This window comes from Aythya ferina (assembly GCF_964211825.1).
Source record: "Aythya ferina genome assembly, chromosome: 2".
In the NCBI taxonomy this organism is placed as follows: Eukaryota; Metazoa; Chordata; class Aves; order Anseriformes; family Anatidae; genus Aythya; species Aythya ferina.
Window position 1 is genome coordinate 2,925,385 of NC_140297.1, and position 13,422 is coordinate 2,938,806.

Genomic DNA, 13,422 nt, shown 5'->3' on the forward strand with positions numbered 1-13,422 from the left:
TTCTGCCTCCTTCAAATCTGATGAAATCAATATTAACTAACCCACCTTGTCCCTATTTGCATTGCTGTGACTGCTGGTCACAATGTACAGATGAGACACGGGTGATGGAAGAACTCAGCATTTAAGAACCTTAAAGACATAGAGGAAAAGTGACAGAGGGAAGCAAATGATTTATCACAAGTCAGCAGGCCTGTGAAAAAGCTGGACCTCCAGAAACACAGCATCCAGACTTCCAGGATCCCAACACTTACATGATACTTCCTGGTCATCAGTGGAGGGAGAAGGTTTAGTCCTTACAGCATGTTTTGATAGCTGTGTCTGGGAAGAGAAAGGGAAGGAAGCAGTCCTATGGGTGGGTTCCCAATCTCTATCACAGAGGGCAGCATGAATTTGAAAGAAAGCAACTCCTACTAAGGATCCTCACCAGGGCTGGTTTTAGGCTGGGAGACAAAGCTGCCTGGTTGTTATTTACTGGTCCTTCCATTACAGCAAGGGCCTCTTGTTGTGGAAGAAAAATTAGGCCACAGCTTTCTCATGCTGCTCCAGTGGTTATAGCCAGCCATGGGGACCACTTTGTCCAGAGAGGGTTGTTTGGGGCAGCCAGTGAATAAACTGTAAATGGGACAACCTGCTATCTCCCAGCAAGAACTGTCCACAGAGGCACTTTGCAAACAACAGTTTATGAATCAGATTTTACTAATGGAAATTCAAATATTAAAGTGAGAAGGGCAAGAACGCACTTCTGTCCTCCACCAAAAATAAGCAAAACCTCCCTCCTTAAGAGAAGCCTTCCTTGGCTCTGTGCTTGCTCCCACTGAAGATAACCTCTCCCATCTTGCAGCCCTAACAAATCTTCTCCATGTAGGGAAGAGGGGAGAAGGAGATGAATAACAAGACAAGTAACACACAGGGCATTTGAGACATTTGAGGATTGTGCTGCAGCATTCTGCCCGCCTTCCCGTCTGCCTGGATCCCTCCAAACCTCCTCTCCTTACCCCTGATTTCTTTACATAGATGTCTTTGGGGTGGAAGCACCCTGGACACGCCTTTTTTTGAACACAGAAGAGCACAGCTGTTCCCTCTTGTGACTAACTGCAGAGCGAAGCAGTCATGTTTCTAAATGCAGCTCTATTTGCACACTCAAGTGGGCCCTGAAGATGCCAGCTGGGCCATCCCCATGAGTAAGCAAGACCAGAACAGCTTGCCATGGCTTCATAAGGCACTCCAACCCCTGACTTTGGGGCCAGCTTCATGTCCTCCCATCCCCTTTTCCCAAGCCAGTTCTTCTAATGAAGCTACCCATCCCCTTTTGCAGTAGGCTTATGGGCTGGAGGAATAAGCCCCACAACTGTAAGCATGGTCAAGGTTTTATCCTCCCATTTGATGGTGATGGACCTTCACTTCCCCAAGAAGTCAAGAAGCAAAACAGGCAATCATTTTGCTGGTGTAAAGCTGGGCACAGTGGAAGGTCTGTGCAAGGCAGGTCCCAGCTCCACCAGGAGTACAACTTGGTGTCTACCACTGAGGATCTACAACCCTGCACTCAAAACTTCTCCACGGGCACTGATGAGCAATACCAAGAGTAAAGAAGCCAAGGCGATGCTGCAGTCACCCAAATGAGGGCCAGATCCTGCCCATTGTGACACATCTGAAGTCAGGTCCAAATGTTTGGAAGAGGTGTGAAAGGGCTGGAGCTCAGCGGACCAACATGGGTGAGCTTAGCCAGGGTCTGACACCAGGCCCTAAAACCAACTGCTGGGAGAAAATGCTGCTGATTTGAGCAACCAAATGTGAGCAGTCTCATATCCTTACAGCCCATGGCAGCCTTCTTCCTGGCCCTAATGGCCTGAAAAATCTTCTCCTTGAAGGGTACTGGTTCAAAGGTAGCGTTGATAATAGATAACCAATTTACAGTAGCATCCCGAGCCCTGGGAACAGCTAGCATACACCCGACTGCCTTTTTATCAGTTAATTGAAAGCCGTTGGCGTATGAGCAAGTAGCAGTGCTGCCGGCCGAAGGAATCGATATGCTCCTGCCTGCCTGAGTGTGCTCCTACGACAAAGTGGATTATCTCCATCCTCCCCAGTCAGCAGCTGCTGCCTAAGAGGAAAAGGGAGAGTGGCTGAATTTGTACCTCCAGGTGAAGTTGCCTGGTGCTTCCTGGTGGGAGGGGCAGAGGCTCTGGGGGATGTTTAAAACTCTCCCCAGGAACAAAAGGAGGGGAGATTAACTGGACCCCCCCAGGAGGGCCGGGTATCCTGCCCCTGCCTCCCACCCCCTCCCCGGTTTGCGGCTCGCCAGGACCCTAGCACTCAGGCTGGTGTCTCGGGGGTCTGCGTTTGTGTGTGTGTGTGTGTGTGTGTTCCTGTCTGCAGTGTGAGCAATTTCACTTGAAAAGACAGAGAAATCCCCTCCTTTGAAAGTCTCAGCGTTTGGTTCTTTCCAGTAATGCTATAATTGGATGGGATTTTCTCTAATACAGAGGGAAAGTCCTTAAGATGATTTTTCACACACCACCACCACCACCCTCCTCCTTTCTTCCTCATCCTACCTTATGCAATGAAACTCCCTTCACCCTCTCCAGCCTCTGTGGCTGCTCTGGGGAGGGGAGCTCCTGATGGTGGGGGGCGATTTCATGCCCTCAGTACAACTGCGGCATCGACACCATGGGGATCTGCTGGGAGAGGCAGGGAGAGCATCAGTTCCTCCTCTGGAAGCAGCGAGCAGCCGCTCAGGTCGACTCAAGCTCGGCTACACGGGGCGATTAGATCTCGGAGCACTTGCCAGCGCTCACATTTGCAATCACTTGTCATCCAACCCTAAAGAAAATAATCAGGGCCCGACCCCTGCCAAATTCCCAATGATTTAAATATCCCCGAATGAACTGCATTTCCAGTATAATTTCACTAGAATGAATATATCTCTCCATCTAGCTAAACACAAACATATCTTTATATATATGCATATAAAGCTCTGTGTGTGTAAATAGGAATATTCCCTACTAAGGGAAAATATATATGCAGTTCTTAATGAGAAAGAAAGCGCATTTTGATTTGAGCAAATGCAGGGTTGCAAGCCTTCCTCCAACAAAGTCATTAAAAACCGTACCTCTCTTTGTTCCGTGTGAGCCACAGAAATTTTCTGATTCACAGATAAAATGAAATAAAGTCAAATAAATAAATAAAATTGCACCCAGTTCTCTCTGCTTCATAATAATAATTAAAAAAAAAAAAAAAAAAAAAAAGCGAACACCCAACAGGCAGCAGCCACAACAACCAAAAAAAAAAAAAAAATCACGTGAAAGAGAATTGTTGTTGTTATTCTGGGGAGAAAATATCTCCATGCTCGTCCAGTGCCTCCATCCCCTCGGTTTCTCCTCTCCAGCCCCCTTTCAAACGACCCAGGGTAAGGGGAAAGCCTGTCAGCTGGGTGACACTTGCTCACGGACACGGCAAGCTTCAAACAATATGTTCCAGAGGAGCAGCAAATCTACCCGTGCACCCAGGCTCGAGGAGCTACATCTTTATAATAATACTAATTATGATCGCTTTTCTTATTTCCACCCCGCTGAAAACCTGCCGATTTTGGAACCACGCAATCCACCCCGACTCGCCCCCCACCACCACCACTGAAAGGAGAGAAATTGTTGCAATATGTAGAGAGAGAAATTAAAAAAAGAGATCAATTACTAGTGCCCCGTGGGGTGGATCTGGTGGATGAAGTCGTTTGCAGCAGCGCGTTTGCAAGGTCCGGGCTGGGACTCCCGCAAATGGGGATGATCTGGATGAGCCTTGGTGAGATTTGCATGGAAGAAGTTGATTTCTTAGCAGATGTCTTCACTGGAGCCCTTGGATCTCCGGCTGGTTGGACTGGTGGGGATGGGGGCTGCATGGCTGCAGGGGGTGCGTGGCGGTGTGCGTGCATGCGTGTCTGGGTGTAAGCCCTCTTTTTAAGGAAAAAAGAAGGAAAACAAAAAAAAAAAAAGAAAAAAAGGAACCAACCAAAAGTTTCTAGAAAGTTACTTCAAATGCATCCCGACCATCACCGTGAGGAAAAGGGGATTTGAGAAGACAGCAGAATGGCAAGAAGGAGCAGATTGAGAAAATAATAATTTAAAGAAAAAAAAAAAACTTTACACTTTTTTTTTTTTTTTTTTTTTTTTTTGCATTTTAGTAGCTTCGACCCAGGGAGTGAAATCCGGGCAGGTTGTTATAGCTACCCAAATCCACAGGGGTCCCCCCTGTCTATTTAAACCCCCTAAATCTTCCTTCCCCTTTTTAAAACTACATTTTATCCCTTGGCTTGTGGGCCAACGTGCCCCCTAATGAGTATTAAAACACTATCTCCTTGCAATTAGCTCATTCCTGACTTCGCGCTCCTGATTGACAGAACAAGCCAAAGCATCAGAATTCTCCCTTTGGCAATAAGTGCTGATTGGGTCCTTTTTAAGAGAGCTACTTCAAACTTTTTTTTTTTTTTTTTTTTTTTTTTTTAATATTTGCCTTCAGTGTCTTGGCTGAGAGAAGAGTTTTTTACCTCTCTGAGATTTTTTTTTTTCCTTGAGAGTAGTAGAGGAAGCAAGAGAGGATTTACCTGGTCGGGCTGAGTTCACTTCATTTGACTTTTTTTTTTTAAATTATTGTTATTATTATTATTAAAATAATCATCCTGCCTCAGAAGAAAGGAAGGTTTTGGCAACTCTGGTTAAAAAAAAAAAAAAAAGAAAGACAACTTTTCATCAATGGCCTCTTTTGGATATTTCCTGTTTCTTTGTGGGTTGAGTCAGGCTCTGTCAAGTTACCCAATCTGGTGGTAAGTTTTATTCTTCTTTTTTTTTTCCTCTCATTTTCATTTATTTTTCCCCTCCTCTGTTTTCTCTGCAACCCCTGCGCTTAAGATGACTTGAAATTCTCCTTTCGTTGCCACTCAGCTAAAGAGGTGGGATTGTTCCAGCGCCAGCAAGTTCTTAGAACCTGCATTTCACCTCTTTTATTTATGCATTCACTTTGTTTATTTTGACTGGGTTATACCTGATCTCTCCTTCTCCTACTGTAAAAGAGAGAGAGCGAGCGAGAGCGATCGGAAAGTTATTTTTTTTTTTCAGTGCTTTGATCCTCTCCTGTGAAGAACAAAAGGCACTGCCTGAATTAAAGAGATAATGATACAAGTTGACATGAGCATTTCAAGGTGATTTCGAGCTAGTCAGGTGGAAGGAAGGAGGGGGGAAAAGGATGAAAACATTTTTTTTTTTAATTTTTTTTTTTCCCCTTCGCTTTAAGGAATATTTAGGGAAGGAGGGAGTGCGAGGGAAGAAAGAGCAGGGAGGTGAGGCGAGGCAGAGCAACCTGGGCTGGCTGTGCAGGGGCAGAGCAGGGGTCGGGGGAGATGCGCCCGGGGATGCGCGGAGCCCTGCGCGCCCCCAAGCTCCGCGCATTTGGGGCCGGGCCGCCGCTGCTTTTCCGCGCTCTCCCCCTACGCCTTTAAGAGGCTTTTCTCTCTCCCCCACAACAAGCAAATGGTGCTGGGCAAAGGCATGTAACTGCACGATCTGCTCTAATTACCCCGCGGAGGTAATTGGGCTGAGGGAAGCCCTAGGAAGGCTACAGCTCCGCGCTTCTCCGGCTGCTGCGGAGCGGTGCAGGAGGAACGGGGGCACCCCAGGGCTGCGGGGACACCCGAGAGCTGCGGGGATACCCCAGGACCGCGGGGACACCCCAAGGCTCCAGGATACCCCAAGGGTGCTGGGACACCCCAAGGCTTCGGAGCGGAGGCTCCCCAAATCTCGGAGACGGAGCCGCTTGCTGCGGGGGTGCCGGGGCGGTGCTGTAAATAATCACCCCAACCACCCCCCTAAAAAAAAAAAAAAAAAAGAAAAGGGAAAAAAAAAAGAAAAAAAAAAAAACAATGCTAAAAATATATATTATCGTTGGAAAAATGCACGGCCCCCGGCCGGGAAGGGGGAGCAGGGTGCAGGTGGCAGCAGCAGGGTGGCTGAGGAGCTGGGGGCCGGCTCCGCGCTGCCCGGCGGTGCAGAGGTGAGGGTGTTGAAGGCAGCCTCTCCAACTATGTCAGGTATGTCTGAAAGCAGGGAATTCGTTGGGATGGGAGAAAGGCAATAAAATGCAAATGCGCGCTTGGGAAGACAGGCAGCAAGAGCACCTGGACGGGAGTCATTAAAAAGCAATCTTTTATTCCCAGCCACGATCTAACTTATAATTAGAAACTCCGCTTGCATTCCTGATTGGAGAAGGAAGCGCATTCCTCCAATACCAACATAAATATTCCCTTGTCACCTACCGAGGGGAGAGGAGGGCAGGGCGGCTCCGAGCCCCCGACCCGCAGAGGTGCCCGGCGCTGGTGAGGGCAGCTCTGCTTCCAGCCGGGGCTGCAGGTGTGACGGGGATAGGGAGGGAAATGATTTTTAGTATTTTATTTTCTTCTTTCCCCCCTCTCCTCCTTTCCCTTGGTGCCAACCAGCGGTTTTAGACGTTTATTTTGCAAAGAGAGCGAGCTCCCTTAGGCCATGGAAATGCAAAGGAGGTTTTGATTGGGGTGGGGGAGTCGGAGGAGAGGCCGGGTGCTGTTACGTGTGCTGTCTAAATTCCCCCCCGTACACATCCCTTTCCCTCTTTATTTATCCCCAAGCAAGATATAAACCCAGAGGCACACCCTGACCGGAGCCCCGGACACCCGGAGGCCGGAGGTGCAGCACGGGGGTCCCTCGGAGACCACAATTACAGTGCAGCTTCTTTTCTCCTGGCCAGATCGCTCCCTGCAAGGACAGCCTGCTTTCAAACTAGACCATTTAGCAAATCGATCACACTTCTTTATTTTATTTTGATTTTTTTTTGTCCTTGCTTTTTTTTTTTTTTTTTTTTTTTTTTTGACTGCAGGGAGGGAGACAGGGCCAGAATTTTTTTAGTCGGATAGTGCAAGCAACAAACATCTCATCCCAAACCTCTCTGTTTAAAGCCTCCTGAATGTTTGCTCCTAGCTGCTTGACTGCTTGGAACAGCAAATCTGTAATTTACCATTCCCAAATTGTGCCCCCCCCGTGAATAATAGTTTCTAATTAAAACGTAAACTCCCCTTAATGCACACAGAGCTACAGATACCTACTCTGCTTTCAGCTTCGAGACAATTTGAGCAAAAGCAGGGACTAAGAAACGATACTTTCCTGTAGGGCTTGGTTAATTATTCTCCCAAAGGAAAAAAATTAGGGGAAACACCAAGTGTGTATTTGTCAGGGAGAGCAAGTGGGCATGTATCTGTTATTGTAATTGCCTCCACACAGAGTGCCTGGCTTGGCTGTGCTCTTTAAATTGCAGTTCCCACCATGGCACAGGGGCACCTGTTTAAAATCGAGCTGTGCAGTGCTGGGTGGGCTCTGCACAGCCCCAGATGCGTGGTATGTTAAAAATATATATATATATAGAATAAGGGTAAAGAAAACATGGAGAAAAAAGGGAAAGATCCCCCAGAGCTCTTGTGCTCTGTCCGCATCCTTTCAGCAGCAATGGGGGGAAAAGTTACGGGAGGGTCTTAGAGACAAAAATCTCCAAATAACGAATTTACAGAAGGGGATGAGATTGGCTTTGAAAACAATTATTTAAAGTAATAAAATAAGAGGGTGCTGGTTCCTATTGGGACCAATGTGGCAAGTCTGCAGGGACATTGTGGTGTGATTTATTGTGGCACAGTAACCCCATGGGACCTTCCCCAGCACAGCACAGCATTGCACCCTGCAACCTAAAGCAGGCACTGGTAGCAGCAGCAAGCTCTTTTGCATCTAGTGGGCCAGATTAATAGCAATATATATATATATGTATATATATAATACATAATATAATATATATATGTGGGGGGTTTTTTGTTTGTTTGTTTTTCCAAATATTAGTGCTGTTCTTTTGTTGTTGTTGTTGTTTGCTTGTTTGTTTGTTTTTTAAATAAAAAAGAGATCAGACTGGGTGAAGGAAAGAAAATTAGGAAAATCAGAAGCAAAATTCATGAGCGGAGGGGATTAGATGTCTCCTGTCCTGTTGGAGTATGGGGCAAAAGCAGTGCCATGCTGGCAACATGAACAGAATTACAACTTTTCCCGGCTAACTTTCACTGCCTTGGCTGGCTGGCTGGTTGCACATGCAGTGGAAAAACATTTTATTTTATATTTTTATCAGTGGCATGATGCTGGACTTGGTCTGAGGACAGTCAGAGAGTGCAGAAGTGGTTCAGGAGGGAGAAGGGTTTGATTTAGGAAGAAAAAACAGCACTAAAAGATGAGCTGCAGTGCTGGGGATTGGTCTCCTCACATCCCGGGAGGTGGTGCCTGCGGGAGGAGATGGCTGAGCGGAATCAGAAGTATGGGCAGACCTCCTCACCATGGCTGGAACCTGCCAGCTGGCATCTCAGATCTTGTTCTTCCTGGGGTGTGAGGCAGCTTGGTGCATGCTGAGTGGTAACAGCGCGTGCCTGGGGAAGGGCTGGAGGGGGATGCCTCAGTGGAGGAGATGGTCCCGGTACAGGGCTTTGTGTGGCAGCACCTTTTTGGTTAGCGATGTGTGTCCCTTCCTCTGTCCCACTGATCCCCAAGGGGCCTCGTGTGATGTTCCCCAGATGGGGGTAGCCAAGGAAAGTGCAGCAGCACATAAGATCCAGTCCTGAGAGCCAGCTGCAAGGTCTTGATCTTGGGCCAACACCTGGCTACTCTGCACTGGAGCAGGGCTGCACAGAAGTGGGTGAAATCCCTTGCCTTGCCCCTAAGGGACCCAGCTGGGCATGAGGGGCCACCCTCACTCCTCCTGGCTTGTCTGCTTCACCCCAATGGGTTGTGCAATGTGAAGAAGGACAGGATGTGGTGGAAACAGGGAGAAGACACAGCTGCTCCTGTGTGATGTGATGTAAAAGTAGTCGCTGTGGTTTATGCTGCTCTTGCACCCAAACCTGAAGGTTTGGTAGGACACAGATGATGCAGTGTGGTCTGGCCAGGGTGCACTGGAGGTGCCCTATGTCAGAAGTGACACAAAAAAAAAGGAAAAATGATGAGGGTTTGATGGGTGAGAGCTGGTGGACCTCCTGTCCAATCCATTGCTCTCTGTAAGACCTGTGTCACATCCTAAGTGGGGAGGGATGAGATTGGCCCCATTACGAGCTGGGTAAGGAGATGAGTAATAACTGCTGGCAGCAGAGTAAAAGCAGTGTCACTGAAGATGCCAGGCCAACATCAAGAAGTGGCTGTGAAGAGTGAGTGTTAGAAATATTTTCCTGTCTATGACCTCGTTTTGCACTGATTTTAGGTTCTTGTTGCTTGTTCTCCAAGACCAGTAACAGAAGCACTATTGGTTGAATCATCCATGCGGGATGAGGTTGGCCAAAGTTGGTGATGTTCTGCAGTAGCCACTTTACAGCCCACAAAGGCTGGAAAAATGATCTAATGGATCTATCCATCCCCATTTTTTGTGATTCAGGAAATGTAAGTGCATGGGAGCAGGGTGGGATGGCAGCCTTGCCAATAGAAAGACAAGTGACCTGGAGGCATTACTCCAGCTATATGCAGGTTCAAGAGCTCAATGTGTCCTAGTCGGAGTTTGATGGCATCACTGCAATAAAAGCCATGTGCAGATGAAGTTTTGGCTTGTGCCACGTTTCAGGTGTCTCCTGGCATCTGTCCACCTTGGGTTGAGGGGAACAGTCCCTGATTTGCACTGGGGTAGATGAAAGCCAAGCAGTGTTCTGGATCCCATGAGAAACACAATTCTCCTCTCGTTGCAAATCCTAGAGAACCAAGCTGAGTCTTGGCAGGCTCTGCACTTGAGAAACCGAAGCTTAGGTTTGGCAGAGAGTGTATAGGTTAAGTGAGAGGTGATCTTTCCTCTTTAGCCAGGAGGGAGGCAGAGCCATGGAACGTCACCCAAGGGGCAGCATGAGCCATGCACGTTGAAATCAGAGCTCCTAAAGCAATCTCTAGAGCTCAAAAACATGAATTACATGTACCTGTTCCTCCCCTGCTTGATTAACCTAAGCTAGGGATTTTGACATTTCTGAGGCAATAGCATTCATCTTAATTTCCTCTGCTACTGTTTGCAGTATGATGTTAAGTAGCTGTCACGCTCCTCTGCAGAGGTGGCTGCACTTCAGCTGTGTGCTGTGCAATCTCTGTACATGCAGCCCTCTCCCACCCTTGCCCCAAGGCTTGGGAATTACCTTTATATATATAATATCTATGTTACAACACTATCTTACATGGCTCTGTTTTGCCAGCCAGTGTGTAATCACAGAAGGATGCTTTAGCCTATTCTCAAATATCAACTCTCCCACCAGCTTGGATTTTCCTCAGCACAGTATGGATGATTGCACCCAAACAGCATTGGGTGCAGAGGGCAGCTGGGTGAGGAGACCATGTTGCATCAGCATAAGCAGTAGAACCTCTTGTGAGGTCTATATTTGGCATGTAGTGTGCAAAGGATAAAGCACATATCTTACCATCTCCATTTTTTCATGGTGGTACTGTAGAAGCAGACTCTAATGCTGTCTCTAGCATAGTCCAGGGATGGAGGAGTTGTGCCATGAGACTGAGTGACTGGACCAAGGTCATACAAGCCTCTGTCATGACAAGAACAGTAAATTTTGCAAGGTCCTAACAAGAGTGTTACCCCTGTTTCAAATACGGGGATGGTTGGGATACTCCCAGGGAGCACAGAGTGTGCTAAATGAGAGCCCTCATCTACTCAAATTTTAGTCTAATTTTAGTAAACAGCATTGTTCTGATACACTCATTGATTTTTATTTAATTATTTCATTAATTATTTTCATTTTAAGAGGATTTTATTAGGTGGCAACCTAAAACTCATCAAGTTGATATTCAAAGCATTGAACCAAAGCATCGGCTCAAATAAACAAGCCTTTTCTAACAAAGAATAAAGAAAAGTGACTTATTCTGCTACCCAGCTCTTTTCAGATAGCTACAGAGGCAAATCATACCTTTGCATACTTTGAACACCTCTAAGACATATCACCTGAAAACCATGGAGCACTTACTAACATGGTTTAAGCACTGTTAAGTACCCAGGAAGGAGAACTGTGATTTTTATTCCCGTTTTACAGATGGATAAGCAGAGGCAGAAGACTTTAAAGGTCCTGTCCTGGGCCATACGCTGAGCCCTGTGGCAGGGCTGGCTGTAGCACCAAGACACTTGGTTTTCTGGTTCACCAAGGGAAGGCAGGTCTTTTCTCCTTCTTTCTAAAGACCTTTCTACACAGGTTCCATGTCCATGGGTGCTATTGCAGTGTACAATATTAGGCAGAATAAAGAGGTGATTGCTTCAGGGAGACAGACATTAATGAAATAGGTGGGTCTTATTCTCCTCTCTGAGCTCCTGTACTGCTTTGATGGAACTTTTCCCTTGTGCACATGGCATTTTTTTTTCCATACTCAGTTGTAAAGCTAAGCCTGGGAAATGGCCATTGCCCCTGCTTTATTTGCCAAAAATAAAAAAAAAAAAAAAAAAAAAAAAGTCATTTTAACTGATCTCTCTAAAGGGTCACGCTGGAGGAACCTTGGCCTTTGCTTTGAATTTGTGATGTCACTTAGGAAAGAAATACTATAGATTGTTGTTCTTACCCTGGAGGTACCAGTACCAGAGGAAACAGGGCTGGTGTCTCCATCCCAAACCCATGGGATGCCCTTCCTGCTCACAACCCTCTTCCTACAGCTGGGATGAGCCAGGGGCTGTCGGGCTGTGCACCTCTTACTGCACCACCGGTGTTTTGCTGCTTCTCAAAGCAGCCAAGGAAAGATGCTGTTCTGTGCTAGATCTCTCCAGGAACAGATGTTCTTGCTTTGCATTTGCAGGAGGGTGAGAAAAGCCCAACAAGACAACCACGTGTCGAGGCACAGGCTTCCCCCTCGCTCAGCACCGGCCTTCCTTGGGGAAAGGTACCCATGCTTGCGTTCCTCGAGAGCATGATTCAAATAACCCAGCCACGTTTCAAAGGGCTTTATTGGGCATAATGACAGCACTTAACAAGCATTACACAAGTGTGTCACAGGGGGAATCCTCCGGGCTCTGAGTCACAAGCGCTCCGTTTGGACAGCTGGGTTTTTTGCAGTGTCTGTGCTAAGCACACAGTCCCATCCCCAGGGCCTTCTGTGAGCAGGGGTGGACCAGTCTTGCTTTCACCAAAATCCATGTCAAAATTTCCTTGCTGGAGCAGAACTGGGCTCACATGTTTGCTCTGGTTCCCAAAAGAAACATTACAGGGCCTGGAGGAGGAGAGGAGAGGCACGCAGGAGGTCTGGAAACCTTCACTCCAAAGTCAGAGAAGAGGTTTCTAGGCTCAGAATAGGCACCCGATGTCTCTGAGTGATGTGGAGCTTGGTGCTTTCTGCCCAGTCAGGTGGGGTTGCTGCCAAGGTATAAGTGCCAGGGGAAAAAAAAAAAAAATATATATATATATATATATATATATATATGTATATATATATTGTGGATAGGAAGGAGAAATAAGAGAGGGAGGAGTATGGTCCTGAGCACGCATGTCTCATTCACGTGCTCAGGTAAGGCCCAATGGGGCACAGCCCCAAGGCCTCAGCAAGAGCTGTTCCCATCCCATCTCACTGAGCCCAGCTCTGCTGACACTGCCAAATGAAGGCCCAGGGTCCATCAGATTCAATGAGGCTTCATCCTGAAGGGAGGTCAGCACTCAGGGAAGTCTCTAGGGAGCCCCCCATGACATACCAGGGCTTTGCTGGGTTAGGCCCAGGGTGAGTCTTGCAGAAAAAAAATACTCCTGTTGCTGTCTGTGCTAAATGTTTCTGTTTAGCCCGGGTCACTTATAATGATTTTCTTCCCTTCTGTCCCTTTAAAAGTGGCAAGGTTTGCTCTGAATCCTATTATAATCTTAGCACAACGTGTAAAACTTCAGCAGATCACCAGCTCTCTCCAAATTCTACCAGTGCTTGCAAAGAGCAAGGGGAGGGGAAAGAGAACCAATACATTAACTCCCTTGTTCTGAACTCTTAACATAGGGCACTGCTTTTAAAAACAGCCTTTAAACCAGGGAAGAGCGTTACGCATCACAAAGATGTTGTTTGTCTCTTCCTTGCTTGTCACCTGCATATTCGCAGTCCCCTTCCCACTTGGGTGCTGCTGATACCCAGAGAGCACTTTGCATTTGTAGAGCCTGGGCCATCAAAGGAGTTCAAGGTGCCTTTGGTCTCCCCATCGGTTTCTGTTCTGGTATCAATATGAGTCAATTATGCTTTTTATGGTATAGTGATAATTCTTAGCAGGGGTGCTGTTACTTTTCTAACATGCTTTTTCCTCTTCCTACACCATACTGATGTGAAATGCTTTTCTCTCACTGCATCTTTCCACACCCTGGGGCATAGCATCATAGAATCACAGAATTATAGCATCACCAGC

General features: G+C 47.0%; 1 protein-coding gene across 2 annotated transcripts in view; it reads left to right on the top strand.

Moving 5' to 3' along the window:
- Window positions 1–4,504: 4,504 nt before the first annotated feature.
- The window catches only part of WNT3A (Wnt family member 3A), a 93,738-nt gene continuing 84,820 nt past the window's right edge, over window positions 4,505–13,422 (top strand). The window contains exons 1-2 of one of the 2 annotated variants that reach the window (XM_084510855.1): window positions 4,505–4,813; window positions 11,850–11,933. In XM_084510855.1, the coding sequence (XP_084366981.1) occupies window positions 4,743–4,813; window positions 11,850–11,933 (155 nt within the window). In that variant the 5' untranslated portion in view covers window positions 4,505–4,742. The remainder of the gene's footprint in view (window positions 4,814–11,849; window positions 11,934–13,422) is intronic. The other variant, XM_084510856.1, reaches the window with a different exon arrangement.